This window comes from Rhinatrema bivittatum, chromosome 5 (assembly GCF_901001135.1).
Source record: "Rhinatrema bivittatum chromosome 5, aRhiBiv1.1, whole genome shotgun sequence".
Taxonomy (NCBI): Eukaryota; Metazoa; Chordata; class Amphibia; order Gymnophiona; family Rhinatrematidae; genus Rhinatrema; species Rhinatrema bivittatum.
In genome coordinates this window covers 318,324,108-318,349,249 of record NC_042619.1, presented here as the reverse complement: position 1 = coordinate 318,349,249, position 25,142 = coordinate 318,324,108, and the positions used below count along the sequence as shown (strand labels likewise).

General features: G+C 42.4%; 1 protein-coding gene across 4 annotated transcripts in view; it reads right to left on the bottom strand.

Moving 5' to 3' along the window:
- The window catches only part of MID1 (midline 1), a 628,071-nt gene that overhangs the window by 43,256 nt on the left and 559,673 nt on the right, over positions 1 to 25,142 (bottom strand). For all 4 annotated transcript variants that reach the window (XM_029604356.1, XM_029604352.1, XM_029604355.1 and 1 more), the window contains exon 7: positions 15,982 to 16,125. In XM_029604356.1, coding sequence (XP_029460216.1) covers positions 15,982 to 16,125 — 144 coding nt within the window. The remainder of the gene's footprint in view (positions 1 to 15,981; positions 16,126 to 25,142) is intronic.

Genomic DNA, 25,142 nt, shown 5'->3' with positions numbered 1-25,142 from the left:
ATGGAATCAGGAGCTGGACAGAGGTAAGGGCTGACCATGGCTCTCTCCAGACTTGGTACATCTGCATGCTAGATCTAGCCATCGAGAAATGGATGAGAGTCCCATTCCTCCTCCCAGTGGCCTCTGAATGCTGCCGCCAAAGCATCCCTGGGCCTAACTGGCCCATGGAATGAAAGCCAGGCACGGGAATCGATGGCAGGTCTTCCATACAGCAGCAATCTGCTCTTGCTGCTGGGCCACCAAGCCAGGCCATTGTGAAAATAGTTTTTGAAGCCTGTCAAAAATGATGGGAGCGATAACTCCTTCATTACAATGTTACTGTTCGTGTTGCAGAAATCTTCCGTGGTTTTCTCTGTCAGCAATATAAATTTTCAGGCTATCCTTATTTCTTGAGCTTGTCGATGACACAAATGGCTGTCCATGTGCATACCCTGGTTCCTCTATAAGTACTCCAGTGTGATCAGATGTCTGTCCTTGTGTTTTATCGATCCTCATCACACAAGCAGGAGTCACAGGAAACTGTCTCCTCTTCAAAATTAATAGCAAATTTGTTTCACTTTCTGCAAATTTAATTCTTGGTATTACAATGCATTCTCCTCTGTTACTTACAGGCAAAATATCAGCATCAGTGTTGATGAAGCGCTCTCAGAAAATAATCTGGCTCTATTCAGTAGTCCCTTCTTCAGATTCAAATCTGTAATTAGCATTAGGAACACTACAAATTTCAAACTCAGTTTTTGTGGCGGCATTCCCAACGATATCTGCTCATTACAATCTCATCTGGGAACCTGTTCTGTAATTTAACTTTCATAGATCACTACCGCAAGGATTATTTCAGGGGGATTGAAGGCTGTGTTTTAGCTTCTGCCAGCAAAATGGAAATGTATCACGGTAACTCTGAACTTGTTTGTGCTTGTTTCATATGAAAACAGACTGTGACATAGCTTTGTGATGTGTCAAAACCATCAGATGCAAGAAATACGTCATAAAGCATCAATAGATGGGAGGGTGGTTTAAACAGTGATGGATAAGAACACAACGTACTCCAGCGTCACCAATGTTTCAACATAAAACAAGAACAATTTTTTTCTTCACCTATTTATTAAATTCTTCTATTCTTTTCTTTATATTTGTATTCTGCCTTACTATATGCAAAGACACATCAAACTCCAGGCCTGATTTACTAAGAGTTTTCTCCCATTCTGTATCTATGGGAAAAATGCTTAGTAAATGAGGCCCAGAGATTGTATCACTTGACTTTACAAAAAGCAAAAACAAGCTATTCTAAAATTATTATATCAAACCACAGCTACTAAAGAAAAAGATCCTCAGACAAGAAGGAAGACAAGATGGGGAAACTAAAGACTATTGTTATATAACCCCCTTTTTGATGGGTGTCCAAAAAACAGGGGTGGATGGTGTCCGGGAGGGGAGGGGGGGGGGGAACCGTCTCTCCATCTCTTTCTCTCATAGTTGTACTCCCAATTGGATGTCCTGGCTTTAGGACTGCCTTGAACACTCAAAGAGACACTGTACACACTTGTGGCTTGTCCAACAAAAATTTGCTCCAACCAAACATGACTTCAAATAAATTAGCATCACATCTCCAGTTGATCTTCACAAAAAAAAAAAAAAAATTGCTTGTTTCAATGCCGCTCATCTGAATTAGTGCCAGGCTACTAGACAGAGCCAAACCTCCCTGTGAAGAGAAGGTGGACTCCTAGCATTGGCCTGGGATCTCCGGTCTCTTTTCTGATGTTGCAAGTCCCCAAAAATGCTAACAGACTGTCCTTGTGCCTCCTCACAGGCAGAAAAGGTGGAAAAATTCCCCTCCCAATCAAACAGCAACAAAACCTTCTCAAAAACAACTCACTTCTCAGGTGGTAAGACACTGCTGTCCCTCTTTCTAGTGTAGGCTGGAAAAGACAGGACTTCTCCCTGAACTCCTCCAGGCAGGGATAAAATCCTCCTCCAGGCAGGACTAAGATCCACACCAAAATAAAACCTCTTCACAAAATAAAACAGAGACTCTCCAAAACTCCTCTCCAACCCCTGAGACAACTCCTGCCAGACAGGTTGGGTACTTGTCCGGGATCAGCCTGTGAGGCCTAAAGGTGAGAGTAACTCTTCCTCCTGGAAACTTAACTCAAAATACCACACTGCTCCTCCCAATCTGCTTCACGAGTCCAAACAGCCTCACTGGAGGTTGTGCCAACTCCCTACTACCTCAGTCCTAAGTGAGAGCTTAAACTAGGGACAAAAATGGATAGTGGGGATCTAGTGGGTCTCCACAGTTAGGGACCCGTCAAATAGGTAGGACAAATTCAGCAGCAGCTCAAACAAGATATCACACAAAATGGGAAAAATAACAGTTATTAACTACTCCAGGTTTCTCTGTCGAAACTGAACTAATATTCCTCAGGAAATGCAGTTCTGGAGGTCACAAAACTTTTTATCCAAAATTTCAGAAAGCTGGCTAGGTTCCCAAAACTAAATATTCCAAATTTTTATAACAAACTAATTTGGCAGAATACCTAAGCAAGAAAGTGGCACTCATTTTACATACATCTGCACACGAAACCAAATTTATTTCCCCTTTTCATCATGAAGATACGCTGTGGAAAAAAAAAATCTGCAAAACTCATTCTTTACCTGGCTCTAGAGTACAAACATGACCATAAGAGATCATTTTTGAGAAATAGTCTCTGAAGGCATCTCCTGAGTTAAGGAAAGCGATTTCTCAGTAGTCAGAATGGGAAAGATAGAATGCTTTCGATATTAAAAGGTAAAATCTCTAGGGACCTGAAAATATTCCACCAGGTAACTCATAAAAAAGTACACTGTGCTCTTGGGACGTTAATACCAAAATGTTCAATTAAAAGATTTCAAGCTACTGACTGGAAGCGACCTTGAAACCTTCACCCTGCTGAGGAGAATGCTCAGCTTGGGGGCCATAGCATGGCCAACGTGCTGGAGGCTGAATGGGAGCCTGGGTGAAGCAGCAGGCAGCTTTTTGTCGGCAGGTATGGGAAGGAAGGGGTGAGGTGCTCTTGGCACATACAAGCCCCATAGTATGGAAAGAAAGAGCAGACAGATACTACAGAACAGTCTTACATACTACTGAAAGTTAGTATTGTGTTCTCAAGTGTGTACTTGAGGTTTTGGGGATTTTTTTTTGGACAATTTTTCTTAAATGCTGTTTACTTCTTTTGAGGGTGACTAGCACTATACTTTAGCATGCCGCATCCATGATTAAGATTTTAAATATAGCCTTTTGAGCTGGCTTAAGTGTCTCTTTAATACTGTGTGTGAGGACATATCACCACTGCTTGGAGCCTTCAGTGGTTGCCAGTCACAGATTTTTCTCTCCAGTTTCACATGACATTCGCATGAACGATGTCAACTTCAGAGAAGGCAGGGCATGCCAGACAGAACAGGAAACTGCTCTAAACTTACACAGAAAGCCCAAATATTTGATTTTAGCTGCCCAATTCATGCAATAGAAGCTGTTTTATGAAACTTTATAATTATGAACAGACTTTTTTATGGGTGGAAAGGGGAGTAGGAAAGGCTGGCAAAGAGAAGAGATACTAGTCACATAAAATACAAAAATGAATATAAGGTAAGAAAAGATTTGCTCCCCTATAGAGACTTCACTGGGCAAAAGTGATTACTAACATTTAGGTCAGGGCTTCCCAGATGTGTCCTGGTGACCCCACTGTCAGTAGGGTTTTCAGGATATTATCCTCAATGAATATGTATGAGACCAATTTGCATACAATCGGTCCTCTACATATGCAAATTTATCTCATGCACAGTTATTATGGATATCCTGAAAATTTAACTGGCTGCGAGGTGATCGGCATTGATTTGGAAAGTCCTGATTTAGATGATCTAACCAAGGCAAGAAGCATACACATACATCTTCACTCAGGAAAAGAGTCCGTTCATTTAACAAAATGTTGTTTTGAAAATGCTCTTCAAGTTTTATTTATTGCACAAGATTAACAACTATTGTCACCCTCTCATCTTCCCTTCCAACTGTGGGGCAAAATCTCAATATCTATTTCAGGTACCAATGAAAAAGGCATGAGCTAAACCCAAATAAATTCCCAGAACTGTCTATAATTAATAACCAGAGAGGAAAGCCATTAATCCTGGGGAATTCTATGCTACTGCGGATTGCAGAATTTGCGCAAAATTCCCCTCCTGCGCAGAATTTGGCAACGATCGAGAAGGCTCTGGTGTGCCATGAGCAGAGGCCATTCTGCTCACGGTGAAGATGGAGCAGACCCCAGTGTGCTGCAAGCCGAGCCTGACCTGCTCACAACAAAGAAGTAGGCCCAAGCATGCCGCAAGCGGAAGCGGACCCACTCACCACGAGTGGGTCCGCTTCCGCTTCTCTCACCGGAGCTTCTCTCACCGCTTCCGCTTCTCTCACCGCTTCTCTCACTGGAGCCTGCTCCTTCTTCGCCACGAAGAAGGAGCAGGCTCCGGTGAGAGAGTCTGTGTGTAGAGGTGTATATGTATGTAAGACTGTGAGCCTGGGGGTAAGAGAGAACATGTGTGAAGGTGCATGAGTGTGGGTGCCAGAGAGGGGGAGTCTAGGTGAGGAGATTGTGAAGGAGTGTGTATATGTATGAGAGACTGGGAGCTAAAAAGTGTGAAAAAGGAATTGTGTGTTTGTGAGGTGTTTGTTTGTGAGCGAGAGGGAGCCTGTGTGAGGGTATGTGTATGTGTAAGAAACAGAGCCTGTGTGAAGGGATGTGTGTGTGTGTGTGAGAGAGAAAGAGGGAGCCTATGAGTATAGGGGATGTAAGCGAGAGAGGGAGCCAGTATGCAGGGGTGTGTGAGGTAGCCTATGACAGTGTATGTGTGAGAGAAAGGGAGCCTGTGTGGGTCTGTGTGCATGAGAGAGGGAGTCTGGATGAGGGTGTGTCTGTGTACACATGCAAGACAGAAAGAGAATCTGTATGAGGGTGTCTCTGTGTGTGTGTGTGTGTGTATGTATGCGTATGTGTGTGCGAGAGACAGAGAGAGCCTGTATGAAGGAATGTGTGTGTGAGAGAGAGGGGGGGTTGGATATGTGCACTAGAGAGAGGGAGCCTGTGTGTATGTGTTTGTGAGAGAGGGACAGACGGAGCCTGTGTGAGGAGCAGTACTGAGAGAGGGGTCAAACTCTGGGAGTGGAGATAGAGTGGAAGGGATTGAGCCTAGAGGGGGAGGAGAGAGATAATGGCAGGTGGAAGATTTGGGGCCTGAGAGTGCAAAGAAAAAGGAGACTGGGCAAGGGAGTAGGGAGACACTCTTATAGTGAACTTTTAGGGAAATTCTGCTCAAAATATTTAAAACTCTGCATCATTAAGTAATAACTTTTTTCTGTATTACATTTTTAAGTAATTACTTAAAGACTGTCATGTATATTGTGTTATTTTGACCAATATAAAGTATGCAGAATTTTAAGTTTTCGTGTGCAGAATTTAAAATTTTTTAGCGCAGAATTCCACCAGGAGTAAACCATTACTAGGATCTGAGCAGAGCTTTGCTCAAACTATTTATTAGATTGTAAAGAAGTGACTATCTTTTACTATCTGTTTAAAATCATAATACAAGTGCAGTAAAATTATATTTAAAGCTGTTAAGCCCATTTGGATCAATTTTTATTGAACTTTTTTTTAGATTTGTTTTCTTTTTTGGGGGAGTTTTTGTCATCGACTATGTTTCTTTTTTTTTTTTTTTATTTACTCTTTATTGAAATTATAACATTTAACAATGACATAATTTGAAGAAATAAAAATAATAATCATATTATTTATACATATTCATGTATCAATCATGTAATTATACAATTATATAGCCCACGTCTAGAGGTTAGAAGCAAAACAATAACCTGAAAGCAGTATCCAGTTTCTTTATTGCAACCTAATTCCCCCTCCCCCTTCTAGACTGCGTTTACCCTAGATTCAATCTTATCTCTAAGGAATTGATCCAAATGCATAGGGTCTACAAACACAAACTTTTTATTCTGGTAAGCTATTAAACACTTACATGGGTATTTTAAGAAAAAGGTAGCACCTATGTCTAAAGCCTTCTGTTTATAAGATAAAAACAGCTTCCGACGGGCCTGAGTGGCCTTGGAAACGTCTGGAAAAATTTGGACTTTTTGTCCACAAAAATTTAAGTGTTTATTTTGAAAATATTTTTGAAAAGCCAAATCTCTCTCAGTTTTTAAAGAGAAAGAAACCACCAACGTGGCTCTAGACATTATATTATCCGTTGAATCTTCCAAAAATGTAGTGATGCCTGGACTCTCCAGGGCATCCATTCCCCCTTCCTGAGCTGTTATCTTTTTCCTACTAGGAATATAATAAATTTTTGATAAAACAGGTATTTTATCTTCTTCGAAAGACAAAATATCACACATATATTTCTTAAATAATTCATTGCTATAGGTAGGTATTTGAATCCCTATGGTAGGCCCACCTAGTAACTCGAGGTGGGGTTTAGGTATGAGTATAGGGGGTTAGGGGGCCACTTTGATATTCTATGTGACACATATGAACAGAACAGTGGTCTCTTGTGAAGATTTGATGACCTTCGGAGAGAGGAAACTCACTCCAAGATGAGATTTGTGCAGTGTTCTCTCAACCTAGCTTGATGGACTCTCTACCTGGGTAACATCAAGCTAGGTGGAGAGAACATTGCCCAAATCTCATCTTGGAGTGAGTTTCCTCACTCCGAAGGTCATCAAATCTTCACAAGAGACCACTGTTCTGTTCATATGTGTCACATAGAATGCCAAAGTGGCCCCTAACCCCCTACACTCATACCTAAACCCCACCTCGAGTTACTAGGTGGGCCTACCATAGGGATTCAAATACCTACCTATAGGGATGGCATTACAGCCAGTCTCTCTCTCTCTCTCTCTCTCTCTCTCTCTCAGCCCTTAATTCACCTCAAATAGGCCTTATGGGAGACATCGCAAAAGGCAATGAAACCTTACCGCACGGTCATGGCAGCTATCGCACAGCCTAACACAATTCAAAGAGGTGTTGTTAAAATCAGCGTTACAGCTGTGTGATAGCTCTTCGCAGACAGGCTAACCCAGCCCACTTTCCGCCCCTAACTCCTCCTATTTTCTGAATTTGCATCACACCATACGATATGGTGCTACTGCATGCTTTAACGGGGCTTTTCGCATGCGATAAGCCCTTAATGCATGCGAAAACGCCTTATCGCATTTTGATAAATGACCCCCTCTGTTAGTTTGCTTATTTATTTAATTTTACAATCTTGTATTCTGCTTTCATCCAGAAAATCTGTCCAGAACGGATCACATAATTACAAACATACATAAAAATTACAAACAAAAATACATAAAAGAAGTAAAATCTATAAAACAACATACAATTAAAACTCAGTAATGCTTCCCTAAATAATATGACCTGATGTCTAAACTCTAATTTCTTAGGTGCACAGGAAGCTTGTTACACATTGTCAGAGCAACAAAGAAAAAAGCACTTGCTGTAGACTGTATGCTGGAATAATTCCCTTGTCTAGAAATTTCTAATATATGGGTACCCAACAACCCTAACAATTTGGGTGGGTGTGGCAATTGAGACCTTTTTATTTATTTATTTATTTTTAGAGAGCATGAGTACTGTCCAAATAAAAGATTGTGTGTGATTATTAGCAAATGAAATGTACAACTGCTTTTTACAGGCAGCCAGTGTAGATCACTTAATGCTGAAGTAACATGCTCATATCACGGCAATCCCAAAAGTAAACAGACAACTGCATGTTGGAAAAGTTGTAAAACCCTTAACATCTTATCTGGCAGCCCGACCCATAAAGAACTACAATAATAAATATGTCCTAGCACGAGACTTTGCAGAATAGTGTGAAACATATTTGTAGGTAAAAAGAAAGATGTTACGGGGTGCAATAGTTTTAATTTATAAAAAGCAGTTCTATTCAATTGTCAGATATGTGGTTTAAAAGTAAGAGCTGAATCTAATATAATCCCATGACTGAATTTCAGTCAAAATGGGAAGATTCGCTCCATCATAATGAATCTGTTGACTGGCCTCTAATAAAGGCATTTTTGCAACCCACATAATCTGCATTTTTTTTGACATTCAAAACTAGACTATTAACCGCAAGCCATGATTTAATCTGTCATATATTGATAGAATTCGGCTAGTGGTACTTCATTGTTTTCTACTAGGTCATGTATAACTGAATATCATCAGCATACAAAAAGTGTTATACCCCTAACGACTGAAGCAGTTGACCTAAAGGGTTTAAATAAAGAATGAACAAAACAGAAGATAAGGCAGAGTCATGAGGCACCCCAGTTGACAACCTTCGCCAGGAGATGATTTCTTGCCCAATTTGTATATTTTGCTCTCTATCCTTCATAAAAGAACTGAACCCAATGTGTTATAATCTGGAAAATAAGACACTGTGTAGAACAGTGTGAAAGGCTGCTGAAATATCGAGTTGGATCAAGATTCCTGTGCTACCATGCTGAAGACTACATAAAGTGTCCATTACTGAGAGCAGCAACAATTCTGTGTTATGTGCTTTACGGAAGCCGTATTGCCTTGGCCAAGTTCTCCAGCAACAGAGTCAATAGCTTGATTCTGCATGGTGAAAAAATACTTCCTGTGATTTGTTTTAAATCTGCCAGCTGAACATTTTGTGGTATGTCCCCCTAGCCCTAGGGTTGTTTGAAAGGGTAAATAATTGTTCCCCATTTACCTCTTCCATCCCATTTTAAAAAATTCAATCATATGTAGGCCCGATGCAAAGGTATTAGGCGTCCTAGGCAAACCTTCTGCCTTGCGTTGCCCCAAGTAAAAATTATGCAACAATAAAATGAAGAAATATAAAACATCAATAATAGTAAAACCATACTAGCAAAAGGAATATTTGTTAGGATTTGTAGGTATGTGGCTCTGGGCCGAAGTGAGAGATGGTACTGCCCACAGGGAGGAGCCCTATGAGCCTCACTGTCAGGAGGCGAGGTCTCAGCTGACGTCTGAAGACTGGCACTGCCCGTGGAGCGGGGAGTGCAGGAGAAAGTCACACAGGCACAAAGGTGCCACAGAGTCTGTGTAGTGGGGAATACCCAAGGAGGATACCTCAGTAGAGAACATACGACAATGGGCCACAGAGCAGGGTACACCGATGAAGCTCCTCAGTAGAGATGATATAGTAGTGGTCCGCAGAGCGGGGTACACTGACGAGGGTTCCTCAGTAGAGAACATATGGCAATGGTCCGTAAAGCAGGGTACACCGATGAGGCTCCTCAGTAGAGATGATACAGTAGTAATCCGTGGAGCGGGGGTACACTGACGAGGGTTCCTTAGTACAGATGATACGGTAGTGGTCCGCGGAGCGGGGTACAAGATGAGGTTCCTCACTAGAGATGATACGGTAGTGGTCCGTAGACAAAGTACTCACAGTAGTGATGGTTCCAGGGGAAGCCCCAGGGAACAGGGCAGGCAGCAGTCCAAGGCGTAAGGCCCTCCGAGGATTGGATAGCCAGAGACGAGGAAGGACCCCTGAGGAGCGGGTACCTGGGACGTCTCACGCTAAAGAAGCAGGAACTGGAAGGGAAGTCCGTAGTGATCGAAGCGGATTCAGCAATGAGGGAACTCGTTGCCAAGTCATAGGAAGATAGGGCCAGCTGGCTTAAGAGTCCGTGAAGATTGACGTCATCCGGGGGGGGGGGGGGGGGGGGGAACGCCCCCCGAGGTTCCCACCATGACGTGCTTAAGACTGGCTCGAGAGCGCGCGCGTGCCTAAGGAACTCTGAAGGCAAGATGGCGGTTGGCAGCGACCAAGCCGACTAGGAAGGCCCGGAATAGGGGCAAACAGGCCGACGATAGCTGGCGGAGGCTGCCAATCCACCCAAGTCAAAGCAGAGAAGCAAGAGGTGAGCAACAGAGGTCGCAGCCATCTGTGACCGATGGGTGTAACAATTTCAAAACAGCAGACATATAGAGTGATATCCAATAATTAAAAACTAAAAAAAAAAAAAAAGTTCCAGCTCCAAAACAAAAATTGAAAAACAGTGCACACATCAAATATTAAAACCCAATGATTAAAACTAACAAAACTAACTGGGAACTTTAGATTTCCAGATGCCCTGAAGTTATCGTGGATTAGCCTATGGGGTGGGGAACAGGGGATGTGCACAAACTCTCACTCTCTCATACACACACACAAATTAAACACGTTGGTTTTTTCTCACACACAGACACACCCAGGTTCTCCCACACATGCACACTCTACTAGACACATACACACACACATATGTTCTCTCGCTCTCACACCCTCTCTCCCTCACATTCACATGCCCTTATTCACTCAGACTGGCCCCTTCTCTCACACATACACACACACACACACACACACTTAGGTTCCTTGTCTCATTCACACCTGTACCTTTACACAGGCTCTCTCCCTCTAACACCATTGCGCTCTCGTATACACACAATTCCTCTCACCAACAAATCCTCATACAAGCTCCCTCTCTTTCTCACACTCACACACACCTTCCTAACTCTCTCTCTCTCTCATACACCCCCTCATACAGACACACAGCCCCTTCACACAGGTTCCCTCTCTCTCTCTGGCACACACACACACTTATACGGGTTCCCTTTCACACACACACATGCAATCTCAGTCCCTCTCTCTCTCTAGCTCATACACACACACACACAGAAGCATCACTCACAGCCTACTGAGTCTGCATCTCTCAGCTGCGAGTGGGATAGGCACCACGTGCAGCCCGCAGTCTTCTCTTGGCCATGAGCAGAAGAATATCTGGTGGAACTGAGGGAGACGAAGAAAGTAATCAAGACGGCAAAATGTCAAGGGGAAGAAAGGATTGCCAAAGAGGTAAAGCAAGGTGACAAAACATTTTTCAGATACATCAGAGAAAGGAAAAAAGTTCAAAGTGGTATAGTGAAATTGAAAGGTGAAAAGGATCAATGAGTGGAAAGAGACGAAGAAATGGCAGAAATATTAAACGAATACATCAGTTCGGTGTTCACTAAAGAGGACCCTGGAGAAGGACTGTCGCTAGTTAACAAGAAACTGGAGGGGAGTGGAGTAGATGTAACTCCATTTACAGTAGAGAATGTAAGGGAAGAGCTGGGGAAAATGAAATTGGACAAAGCCATGGGACTTGATGAGGTTCATCCCAGGATACTGAGGGAGCTCAGAGATGTGCTGGTGGGTCCGCTGTGTGACCTGTTCAATAGATCCCTATAAACGGGAGTGGTGCCGAGTGATTGGAGAAGAGCGGTGGAGGTCCCGCTTCACAAGAGTGGGAGCAGAGAGGAGGCTGGAAACTACAGGCCGGTTAGCCTCACCTCGGTGGTGGGAAAAGTAAGAGTCGCTGCTGAAAAAAAGAATAGTGAACTTTATACAGTTGGAAAAATTGTTGGACCAGAGGAAATATGGATTCACCAGAGGAAGGTCCTGTCCGACAAATCTGATTGACTTTTTTGACTGGGTGACTAGGGAATTGGATCGAGGAAGAGCGCTCAATGTCATCTCTTGGATTTCAGCAAAGCTTTTGATACGGTACCGCACCGGACGCTTGTGAATAAAATGAGAAGCTTAGGAGTGAGTGCCGAGGTGGTGGCCTGGATTGCAAACTGGTTGACGGACAGAAAACAATGTGTGATGGTAAATGGAACTTACTCTGAAGAGAGAGTGGTGTTAAGCGGAGTGCTGCAAGGATCGGTGTTGGGACCGGTCCTGTTCAATATCTTTGTGAGCGACATTGCGGACAGGATAGAAGGTAAGGTTTGTCTTTTTGCGGATGACAGTAAGATCTGCAACAGAGTGGACACGCCGGAAGGAGTGGAGAGAATGAGACAGGATTTAAGGAAGCTGGAAGAGTGGTCGAAGATATGGCAGCTGAGATTCAATGCCAAGAAGTGCAGAGTCATGCATATGGGGTATGGAAAGCTGAAAGAACTGTATTCAATGGGGGGTGAAGTACTGATGTGCATGGAGCAGGAGAGAAACCTTGGGGTGATAGTGTCTAACAATCTGAAGTTGTCGAAACAATGTGACAAGGCGATAAAGCCAGAAGAATGCTGGGCTACATAGAGAGAGGAATATCGAGTAAGAAAAGGGAAGTGATTAACCCCTTGTACAGGTCCTTGGTGAGACCTCACCTGGAGTACTGTGCTCAGTTCTGGAGACCGTATCTCCGAAGGGACAGAGACAGGATGGAGGAGGTCCAGAGAAGGGCGACCAAAAAGGTGGATGGTCTTCATCGAATGACTTATGAGGAGAGATTGAAGAATCTAAATATGTACATCCTGGAGGAAAGGAGGAGCAGGGGTGATATGATACAGACTTTCAGATACTTGAAAGTTTTAATGATCCAAAGTCAAAGACAAACCTTTTCCGTTGGAAAAAAATCAGCAGAACCAAGGGTCACGATTTAAAACTCCAGGGAGGAAGACTCAGAACCAATGTCAGGAAGTATTTCTTCACGGAGAGGATGGTGGATGCCTGGAACGCCCTTCTGGAGGAAGTGGTGAAGACCAAAACTGTGAAGGATTTCAAAGGGGCGTGGGATAAACACTGTGGATCCATAAAGTCTAGAGGATGTGAATGAAGAGAAGAGGCATGGGGGTGGCTTGCGTGAATAACAGCTACTACCTGGTGATTAATACCGTTATTCAATAAACATATACACAGTTAATGCAACTCCAACACTGCTCTATGCTTCAACGGCAAGAGGAAATGTGGAAAAAAGGATTTGCATTCATAAAAAAGTGAGGCAGTTATTACCCTGAATCAATTAAGCCTGTTACTTCACTTGGAATACATATCCAGCGCAGCTCACAGCTTCAACAGCAGGGGGGATGAAGAAAAGAGGATTTATATTCAGACAACAACCAACAAGGACTGAATTGCACAGGCTGGGTAAACAAATAAGCGTGGGAGTAGCTTGCTTATTGCGGCAGTTACTACCCCTAACCAATTAAGCTTGATACTTCACTTAGATGCAGCTCCAGCATTGCTCTCTACATCAATGGTGGGGGTGGATGATAACTAGAATCAAAAGGTTACTAATAAGGGCCAAGAGTAACAGATAAGTATGAGAAAAAATAAGTGTGAAAGCTTGCTGGGCAGACTGGATGGGCCGGTTGGTCTTCTTCTGCCGTCATTTCTATGTTTCTATTATCCACAAGGACTCCAAGGTCCTTTTCCTAGGTGGTGACGTGTAATACAGAACCCTGCATTGTTTGCCTATACTTAGTAGAGATGTGCAGGGAAAAACATTTTGGATTTTTTTCTTCAATTTTTCCCCCAGGTATCATTTTGTTTAATGTTGATTTTGTTTCTGTCCTTTACAGAAACAAAATAAACATTACAATTCCAAAACAGAAAAAAAAAAACGAAATGGGGCCTCCCTGTCCTTTGGCCAGAGTCTTATGCCCAGATCCAATACTGGAGCCCAGTGCCGAGGCCTAGGCCTTGGCCTGATGTTGGGGCCCACCCCAAGTCCTGGTACTAAGGCCTAGCTCCAACTCTTGGGCCCAGCCTCAGCACCAAGGCTGAGCCCCAACACTGAGGGCCCAGCCCAAGGCTCAGTCCCAGCAGCAAGGTCCAGCCACAATACTAGGGCCCAGTACCAAGGCCCACCACCACCTTAAAGTAGATGTATCATTTTTTTGAAGAAAAATAAAAGAGCGAAGATGTTCGAGGCCTGGTCTAAGCCTCAGCGCCAGGACTGCCCCTAAGACTGGGCCCCAGCATCCGGCTGGGACCCAGTGTTAAACCTAGGCCACTGGCATAATCATTTTTCTTCCCTTCACTTCCCCTGCACATCACACATCCATTCCTTGTGTGATTACCTACAGCATGCAGCTGACAGTTGCTGGGGAAGCGGCACTTTAGACTTGCTGCTGCTGCCTACTCTGCAGGCTTCCTTCTTCACTGGGAACCATGCAGGACCAGTGGGTTTTGCAAGACCACAGGGGATCTACAGTTCCAAATATAGAGGGAAACCTGCAAAGGATGCAGTAAGAAGTGCTGCTTGCAGACTCCTGCTGGTTAGAAGGGATAAAGCAGGGGTGTGTACTAGTTAAAGATAATGTATATTATTATATAATACCTTTTGTTATTATTGTATATAATACTTTTTGGAGTGTATAATTTATATAAGGTTATCCACAGAGGATAAGGTTACACATTGTCCCTTATTGAGTATAAAATTTGCAATGCTACTTATTATGTTTCCTCTGTTGTTTTCCATCAGGTACTGTTCCTTTTCTCCTCTTCCTGTTTTTCCCTCTCATCTCTCGCCCCTTCTCTCTTCCTATCTGCTCCCTCTCCCCCCACCCTGGTTTTTTTGTTATTTCCTCCTTCAGTTATATTGTAAACTGGCATGATGTACCCACGAATGTCGATATATAAAAGCTAATAATAATAATGATGATGATGGAAGAGAGGCCTTTACGGCTGTGAGTGGCAGCGCTGGTCCATGCCTGCTTTTCTGCCAGCTGCAGTGCTAGCCCACCCCTCTTCTCACTGACAACAGCTGTCTGCTTAGGGGGCAGGGGTCAAGGGGAAAGCACCACTTTGCTGAAAGCAGTGGCAGCGCTATCCCACCCAGATTCTCTCTGCCAGCGGTCCAGATCCAGGTCTCTGCTGGCGGTGACACACCTGCACTTCTGCTGTGGAACTTCAGTTTCTCATGGCATACCTGTTGGCAGCTGCTAGTCTAAACAGGCAATTCTAGACAGCGGGATAACATTTGCCAAGACTGAATTTGAGCAGAGGGATGCTCTGGCTTCTCATTAGAGTTTATACTGGAATTATGTGGTTATTAAGTGAGGAGTGGTAAGGGGAAAAAATGAGACTAATGGAATGGATTATGTTTGTTGGGTGGGGAGAAGTATGGGTAATAGAGGGTGTGCAGTACTGTCATGATACTGAGATAATAAGAAACTGGTAAATAAAGAAATTTTCTCTATAAGCGCTAATGTGCAAGCAGAAAACTGAAGGAACTCAGTGAATGTTACAACATTTGTCCTTCCTTCCCGGTACTCTGTTTTATTTTGCATACCAATAAATGCTTCTAACCTGACTGAGTACCAAAGTCTGTTTATCTGTAAACAAGGGGATAAGAACGCTATTTCGTTTTAGTGCTCACTAAAATGAAATAGCATGCACTAATATGAAATATTGTGCATTAATATATTTTAGTGCATGCTATTTCATTATGTGCACACTCATTTTGGTGTGCATTACACATAATAGCATGGACTAACACAAAACATGACACAAAAATGTATATCCCTAATGAGTAGGAAAGAGCCTAATGGGATAGCGATGTTTATTAATATATTGTATAGGAAGGTATTGTTACATTGTTCTTAATGATATTAGTGTATTAATAATTGGAAACTCATTCTACTGTTTAACGGCAGAGAGAGGAATCAAATTTAAATACATAAATAAGTACATATTTCTTAATGTAAAAAACTATTGGGGCCTATGATTAGAATATCAGTTTGAGGGAATTAAATCATACATAACTTTTTATGAGGTCCTATATATTATACACCATATAATATTTTGATGGACATTTGAATATTAAAAAAAACACATTTCTAACCAATTGTAGCTGCTCCATCAACCTGTTCTCTACATTTCTCATTTCCTCTAATGCAGTGCTTCCCAAACCTGTCCTGGGTTCTCAATGCATGCAGTTTTATCTCATGTAGAGTCATTGTGGATAGCCCGAAAACCCACCTGGCAAATTGCTAAACCAAAGAACCAGTAAATATGGATGTTATCATTATTTTTGTTTCTCACATTAAACAAAGCAGAAATCTCTCCCAAAAACAAATGATACTCTCACGTTCTATCGGCAAGGCAAGAGACAACATCTTTTTTTTCAAAAGTGTTTTGTCCCAGTTATTAACTTACTGACTACATTGGCTTGTCCAGTGAAGATAGTGTATTGAAGCTCATAGGAGACCACACTAAATTCATCATCTGATGTCCAGTGGACGGTGATGGTATCATAAGAGGCTGTACAGAGCTCTTCTCTAATGGCTGGAGCATTTGGGGCTGTGAAAGAAAAAAAAAAACAAGTATGAACTAGTACAATATATTACCGATACAATCTTTGCCATACAATTTCCTCTCTGTTGTGACATCAAAAATATGCCATTTCCTATATCTAGAATCTATAATAAAAGTCTATGCAAAGGAAAAAATCCCACAGAAGTGGCATCAATGTGCTAATGGCTGCCCTACAGCATTTTTTTTTTTTTTACTTTGCTTTAGAATTTTGATTCATTACAGTCATTGTGCACGTGCAAGCACTAAAGCAGACCTTCCCAATCTTTTAGTCAAAGTGACCCCATTTTAGCATGTGATATTTCACATTACCCCATAGAATGACCAAAACCAACAGGGATGCAGGTCCCCTCCAACAATCAGGCTCAGCGCTATCAGGTGTGCAAACCATGCAATTGCACAGGGCGGTCCAACCGGAGAGTGGTGCCGGAAGTACAGACACGCCCATGCAGTCGCAGGTGGACCCGATCCCACCAGTGGCAGAAGAAGCAAGAATGCCTGTGCGGCTGCCGGTGGATCCCATCTCACTGGTGGCAGAAGAAGCTGAAGGTCCGTGCAGCCGCCGGTGGACATCATCCCACCGGCGGCAGAAGCGTTAGGAAGATCGTACTGCTGTTCGCAAAGCATAAGAAGCAGCCTGTCTTGAGCTCCTCATGCACTGGCTCTGCGGTATTCAACACTAGTGGTCGCAGTGCTAGCACTTCCTCTCTGCTCACCTCGTGATGCATGAGATGAGCATAGAGGAAGTGCTAGTACCCTGAGTGTTGAATACTGTGGGGCTGACACACAGGAGAGAGCCGCAGAATGGCAGCTCTCTCCAACGAAGGAGAAGCATTTCCATGCAGCAGCGGAGAAAGAATAAGAGGTCCTGAGAACATGCCTGCCAGGGGAAAAGGTGCAAGATTGAGTTTTCTTGGGAGTTTGCTTGGTCCCATTTGTTCTTAATGATACAGATAGAAGGAAAATGACAAAAATCGAAACTGAAGATGGGAAAGTAGAAAAACTATTTTATGATGGAGAATCATTTGCAGGAAAGGTTGCAAGAGAAGGTCAAAGGGATACATATATGTGTGTGTCAATGGGAGTCTGCCTGGGGGGGTGTGGGTGGGGATGTGCATGTGCATGTGTGTAAGATAATGGGAGCCTGTCTGGGTTGAAAGAGCGAAATTGGGGCTGCAGGTGGAGCCCAACCAAAGAAGAGCTAGAAGTATATATGTGTGTGTGTGTGTGTGTATATATATATATATACACACACACACACATAGGGGTAGATTTTCAGAGCCCTGCTCGCCTAAATCCACCCAAAACCGGGCGGATTTAGGCGAGCAGGGCCCTGCGCGCCGGGAAGCCTATTTTACATAGGCCTCCCGGCGCGCGCAGAGCCCCGGGACTCGCGTACGTCCCGGGGTTCTCGGAGGGGGGCGTGTCGGGGGCGGGGCCGGAGCGCGCGGCGTTGCGGGGGCGTGTCGGCAGCGTTTTGGGGGCGGGTACGGGGCGTGGCTACGGCCCGGGGGCGTGGCCGCGCCCTCCGTACCCGCCCCCAGGTCGCGGCCCGGCGCGCAGCAGGCCCGCTGGCGCGCGGGGATTTACGTCTCCCTCCGGGAGGCGTAAATCCCCCGACAAAGGTAAGGGGGGGTGTAGACAGGGCCGGGTGGGTGGGTTAGGTAGGGGAAGGGAGGGTAAGGTGAGGGGAGGGCAAAGGAAAGTTCCCTCCGAGGCCGCTCCGATTTCGGAGCGGCCTTGGAGGGAACGGGGGGAGGCAGCGCGGCTCGGCGCGCGCAGGCTATACAAAATCGATAGCCTTGCGCGCGCCGATCCAGGATTTTAGTGGATACGCGCGGCTCCGCGCGTATCTACTAAAATCCAGCGTACTTTTGCTTGAGTCTGATGCGCAAGCAAAAGTAGGCTGATCGCGCTTCTTTTAAAATCTACCCCATAATGTAAGTGATATTTTTCCCTCATAATACTGTTCTTTGATATTTTTCATGTAAAATGTTGTTATAACTGTTATAATTGCATGTAAAATGTTGTAATAAATTTTCTCTTGGATAGGTTCAGTGGTAGGTGTGGAGTAAGGAACACCATAGCTACCTTTATTGGTCTCTATTCACAGCCTTTCCCTCCCCTCATGGCTTGCCCCAATCCTGACAGTGATCTGCAGGGGCTGCAACACTGAGGTCAGTATTCAAAACCAAACATTTAAATGGATAATTTGGAGTTAAATTGACAGCTCGGAGTTAGATGGCTAACTTGTGAGCTTTCCATCTAAAAGGCTTGGAATATTGACCTGATTAGTAATGAAAGTCAACACGGGGCCTGTAAGCCAATGCAAGCTCACATGTCCTGCAGCAGCCCCAATCCTTCCTCGCGCAGGGCTTCCAACAGAAACTCATGTGAGGGCACACTGGCTCGCAGGCCCCACTCTTCCTTCCACTACTAATGCTGCTGCTGCTTCTGGTGCCTGAACAGCGCAGCCATTTGAGGCACTTATGACTTCAGCTGAAGGTTTAATGTCTGCATTTGGGGTCCCCATGCACAGTTTGGAAAGCCCTGCTCTAAGGTATTCTAAATAAGCACATGCAGATGAGCATATGAACTGATCATTTTTGTTTACTGAACTTCTAAAACCAGAAATGATTCAACATGCAGCTTCTAAAATAATTATTTAAAGCAGTACTGCCTTCAATCCAAGACAAATGAAGGGCTGCTTTTCCAAATGGCCAACAGGTCTCACATCTTCCTCTTGTTTCCTGTCTTACCATTTATCCATGTACCAACTGAACGCCAAATCTAAAGCAAATATTTGGTGATCTAAGCATGGTGATTAAAATAGGAGGAGCTAGGAGATTAAGGATGCACAGCCAGGTTCTCAAGTTTCCAGATCGCTCAAGAGAAACCATGATATTCTTTTCTTTTTTTTTTTTTTTTTAAATACTGTTTGTCCTACCTAATTTCAATATGGCTTGTCCTTCTCAGGGTGTATTTTAAATTTACTATGAGTAAGAGGCACTGCTGATTCATACCATCAGAACTTGTGTTGTTGGAACTAGTATATTATCAAAATGTCATCACAATTATTTGGGAATACAAATTGGCAATATTAAAACCATTTCAACACTGCCAACCGAAAATTTAGCTATGCTGAACTGTCCCTCAAGAGTATAAAAAACTTGTATATATTATTAAAATACACTACCTATTTAAGACAACTTGTGCAGCAAAACAGTTATTTCTCTTCCATATTTCTAAGCCACGAATAAGGCAAAATCTCTCTTTCGCTTTACATTTCATTAACTCTGAATAATTATATGGGCCCAGGCCACAGTGCATGGAGCCAAGCTATAGCCTGGCTCCGTACCCTGGCATTATCCTCTCCCTGCTGCTTCTTTATTCAAATGTGACTCTTGCAGGAGAATTTTGCAACCAAACCAAGGCAATGCTGGATAGGTGGGGTGTTGGCGTGGTGCTGCAGTATAAAATTTGCTCCAGTCTAAACAGTTTCTGCTTCCTTAAGTGCTTGCAACAGAGCACACCCGCTCACCCATTCAAAGTGACGATTTTGCTAATTATATAATTTTGTTTGACAACAGGCATGATTAAATATGTTTGCAAGAAATGTATGTGTGTATTATGTTACTGTTATTTTATGTTTGCTTTAGTGGGTGGGTATACCTGAGCCAAAGGGTTGACAGTTAGTAATAACTAGAGATGTGCATCGTTTTTTGTGTTCGTGTCGTTCTTCGTTTTTCGGCCGCCATGGAAAATGTCGTTATTTTTCGGTTCGGGACTTTTTTTTCGCGAAAAATCGATTTTTAGTTAGTGCGCGCTAACTCCCAGTTAGTGCGCGCTAACTCCCCGTTAGTGCGCGCTAACTCCTGTTAGCGCGCACTAACAAAAACCGTTAGATTTTGTTAGTTTTTGTTACTTTTTGTTAGTGCGCACTAACAGGACTTAGCGCGCACTAACGGGGAGTTAGCGCGCACTAACCGGAAAAACGAATTTTTGCGAAAAAACAGGAAAATCCTGATTTTTTTCAGGCTCCCTGAAACATGCCGAATTGGACAATTTTGTTGCAATTTTCCAATTCGGCAAAAACGAATGCACATCTCTAGTAATAACTGTGGTGAACAGAGTTGCCTGTGAGGGAAATCATTGTGCCAAGGGTATAAAAACCTATCTCCTGGGTGAGGTGCTCCAGGGCATACCAATTTGCAATTTATGCAGATGCCGCATTGGTTATCTGGAGAGCAACTTTGTGTGATACCAAGGTGCCTCTAAAAGTTGCATGGCACTAGCTGGAGTTTTACCAGGCTGGAAGGTATCCACAAGGATGAAAATGGCAAGGGACCCGGGTCTTACACTATTAGTACCAGGAATCTGGTCTAGCTTACTACAGCACCCTGGTCAACCTGGTGTTGCAGACTATTTAGATTAGTTGGCTTGAGTATGGGATGCTATAATCAATGATTTTTTGCAAATAAACTGGGAGATTCATCAAGCCACGATAGTGCTCTAATACATGTTAAACAGCTTATATCTTGCCATATATTTATTTATTTATTTAATTTATTTATTAACTTTTATTTACCGACATTCGTGAAGCACATCATGCCGGTTTACAAAGAACTCAGGTGGGAGATACAGTGAAACAATATAACAATATAATATAACAATGTAACATTATAACAAAGTGAACAAATAAAACAGTACAAAAATGAAACCATGGGAGCCGAATTGAGAGGGGGAAAGGGGGGGAGAGGAGGGGGAGGGTAGGCTAGGGGTAGGGCGGGGGGAGGGAGGGTGGGCAAGGGGTAGGAGGGGAAGGGGAAAGCATAGTTAGAAGGGGGTAAGGGGAGAATACGAAAGAGTAGGGGGAGACTATGTACAGGAGAACTGTATAGGTGTCATTTAAACTACGTAGAATTACGGAGGCGTCGAAAGTTGAAGAAGGCGGTAGAAAACTGGGAAATAGTTATATATGCTGAATATCGTGTGTTAGGGCACTATCGCGGCAATATCCCCCAATATACACAATATTTTGAATATTCCCATCCAGGGTCCCTCCTCTTTTATAATGACCTTCTTTGCATGTGATTTGCATGCATGAATAATGCAAATGTATGCAAAGAAGGCTGTGCATAGGCAATCCCTGAGCCCCGCTCAACCTCCCTGTTTTGCTATTTTTTAAATTTTGTGCCAGCGGCTCTTTAAGGCAATAGCGGTCTCGTGAGGATGGGGATGTCATTGTGATAGTCCACTGGGTGTGGTGTTTGGCTGCAAGACAAAAGCACATGCCACAGAGCTGCAGTGTTTTTTCGGGGGAGGGGCCCCACTATTGCAGTGACACCCCCCCACAGTGGGACCCCTCCTGAGATAAAACATTGCGGCTTAGTAAATCAAGACCAAAGATTGGACTTTTTTGTCCATTTCCTACCTTGCTATCATTTTTTGGGGATGCAGAGCAATCAGGGAGGGGAAGCCATGTATGTGAATGTTATGTTTACATCTGCTTAGTTAAATGATGAGACTCATTGCAAATTTAAGAGGTAGACATAGGGTTGCTACCCTATGTCTACCTCTTAAATTTGCAATGAGCAAAAGCAAACCTAGCATATATGGAAGAAAATAATTTTATCTTCAGAGATTATATGTTATATGGCACTAAATACCCAGAATTATACATATTAACATGGAGGTTGCTATTCAAAAGAGTGGTCCAACTAACTGTAGGGGTCAACTGAACAAATATTTTGGCTTAAAATCTACAATCTTATGCATGTATCATTGTGCATACAAAAAAGAGGTGGACTGGAGGATTTTCTTGGGACATGGTTAAACTATCTGCTCAGTACTGATATCCAGCACTGGCCATATAAAATTATGTGCATGTCTGTTTGGAAAATAGCTGTTCTGAAGTTAGCTGAATAAAATTATGTGCATAACAATCTAGAAATATTCAGTGGCAGACCTATCCATATAAATTTTGCTGTATATTCAGAGAAAGGTATGTGCATAACTTTACCTGGCCAACCTTTCTGCTTGCCATCTTATTGAGTATTGAATTCATGGCTGCCTGTTCATACTTACTAGGTTATGTACTATAGCAAATTGACATACTAAATAGTAACAATTCTCCAAGATCTGATGGTATTTACTCCAGAATTCTAAAGAAATCAAATATGAAAAGGCCTCCAAGTGTGACCCAAGTAACTACAGACTGGTGAGCCTGTATCGGTGCCAAGTAAAATGTGGAAGCTATTCTTAAAAATAAAATTACTGGGCATAAACATAGATGTGGCTTTATGGGGAAGAACCAGCATGAATTTAGCAAAGGGAGGTCATGCCTTACTAACCTATTATTCTGTGAAGGTGTGAATAAGTATGTGAATAAAAGTTTGATCAGCATAGTATATTTGGATATTCAGAAGGTAACCAATTAAAAGAAAGGAAACTATTGATCAGTTTTCCAATAGAAGAAAGGTAAATAATGGTGCAAAGAGTTAAATGATCAAATTTGCAGATGACACAAAAATATGCAAAGTCGTTAAAAGCACAAGTAGACTGAGGAATTGGAGAAGGACCTTGCAAGACTGGGGAACTGGACATGTAAATGGCAGATTAAATTTAATGTGGATAAATGCAAAGGGATTCTTTTCACCCTTTTTCAAATGTGTTGAGGGTTTGATTGATTTTTTTGGTGTACATGAGAATTTATAATACATTATTGGGATCCAGACTGAGGGTAGTGTTTTTTTGCGACAAAACATTTTCTCTAGTCTATACTTATTCATTGTGGGGTCAGCAGAACAGGTTTGGGAAGATAAGATGTTACTTTAAAATGGCACAGGAATTAACACTAAAATAAACTTATCCTATAAGGCCAATTAAATTATATGCAACAGAGCACCACAAGATATCACGTGCTATTTGAGGAAAAGTGGTAGAAGTTATTTTTAAAAACAAAATCACTGGCCATATAAACCGACAGATGCGGCTTAATGGGGAAAAGTTAACATGGCAACGTTTAGTAAAAAGTCGTTAAAAGCACAAGTAGACTGAGGAATTGGAGAAGGACCTTGCAAGACTGGGGAACTGGACATGTAAATGGCAGATTAAATTTAATGTGGATAAATGCAAAGGGATTCTTTTCACCCTTTTTCAAATGTGTTGAGGGTTTGATTGATTTTTTTGGTGTACATGAGAATTTATAATACATTATTGGGATCCAGACTGAGGGTAGTGTTTTTTTGCGACAAAACATTTTCTCTAGTATATACTTATTCATTGTGGGGTCAGCAGAACAGGTTTGGGAAGATAAGATGTTACTTTAAAATGGCACAGGAATTAACACTAAAATAAACTTATCCTATAAGGCCAATTAAATTATATGCAACAGAGCACCACAAGATATCACGTGCTATTTGAGGAAAAGTGGTAGAAGTTATTTTTAAAAACAAAATCACTGGCCATATAAACTGACAGATGCGGCTTAATGGGGAAAAGTTAACATGGCAACGTTTAGTAAAAAGTCGTTAAAAGCACAAGTAGACTGAGGAATTGGAGAAGGACCTTGCAAGACTGGGGAACTGGACATGTAAATGGCAGATTAAATTTAATGTGGATAAATGCAAAGGGATTCTTTTCACCCTTTTTCAAATGTGTTGAGGGTTTGATTGATTTTTTTGGTGTACATGAGAATTTATAATACATTATTGGGATCCAGACTGAGGGTAGTGTTTTTTTGCGACAAAACATTTTCTCTAGTATATACTTATTCATTGTGGGGTCAGCAGAACAGGTTTGGGAAGATAAGATGTTACTTTAAAATGGCACAGGAATTAACACTAAAATAAACTTATCCTATAAGGCCAATTAAATTATATGCAACAGAGCACCACAAGATATTTATTTATATTTATTTATTTAGCGTTTTTCTATACCGGCATTCATGATTAGAAACCACATCATGCCGGTTTACATAAAACAAGGGGTGAGAACAAGAAACGAAAAACAAGTGCAAGGAGAACAAAAGTTACATTACAACAGGGTCTTAAAACTGGGAAGAGAAATTAGAATAAGAGAGACGAACGGAAGAGATTAAAATATTTACATTATTTACATTATGATATGAAATCTATTGTATAGTTTGCTGTCTCTTGTAAAATTACTATCATGTGCTATTTGAGGATTATTTGAAGATATCATGTGCTATTTGAGGAAAAGTGGTAGAAGTTATTTTTAAAAACAAAATCACTGGCCATATAAACCGACGGATGCGGCTTAATGGGGAAAAGTTAACATGGCAACGTTTAGTAAAGGGAAGTCTTGTCTTACCAATCTATTAGATTATTTTCAAGGTGTAAATAGACATGTAGGTAAAGGTGAACCTGTTGAAATAGTATATTTGGAATTTCTGAAAGTATTTGACAAAATCCGCTATGAGAGACTCTTAAGAAATTAAAAAGTAATTGGATAGGGCAGTGTTCTATTAAAACATAAGAAATTGCCATACTGAGTCAGACCAAGGGTCCATCAAGCCCAGCATCCTGTTTCCAACAGTGGCCAATCCAGGCCAAAAGAACCTGGCAAGTACCAAAACATTAAGTAGATCCCATGCTACTGATGCCAGTAATAGCAGTTGCTATTCTTTAAGACAACTTAATTAATAGGAGTTAATGGACTTCTCCTTCAAGAACTTATCCAAACCTTTTTTAAACCCAGCTACACTAACCACATCCTCTGGCAATAAATTCCAGGGCTTAATTGTACGTTGAGTGAAAAAGAATTTTCTCTAATTAGTTTTAAATGTGCCACATGCTAACTTCATGGAGTGCCCCCTAGTCCTTCTATTATCCAAAAAAGTAAACAACTGATTCACATTTACCCGTTCTAGACCTCTCATGATTTTAAAGACCTCTATCATATCCCCCCTCAGCCGTCTCTTCTCCAAGCTGAACAGCCCTAACCTCTTTAGTCTTTCCTCACAGGGAAGCTGTTCCATCCCC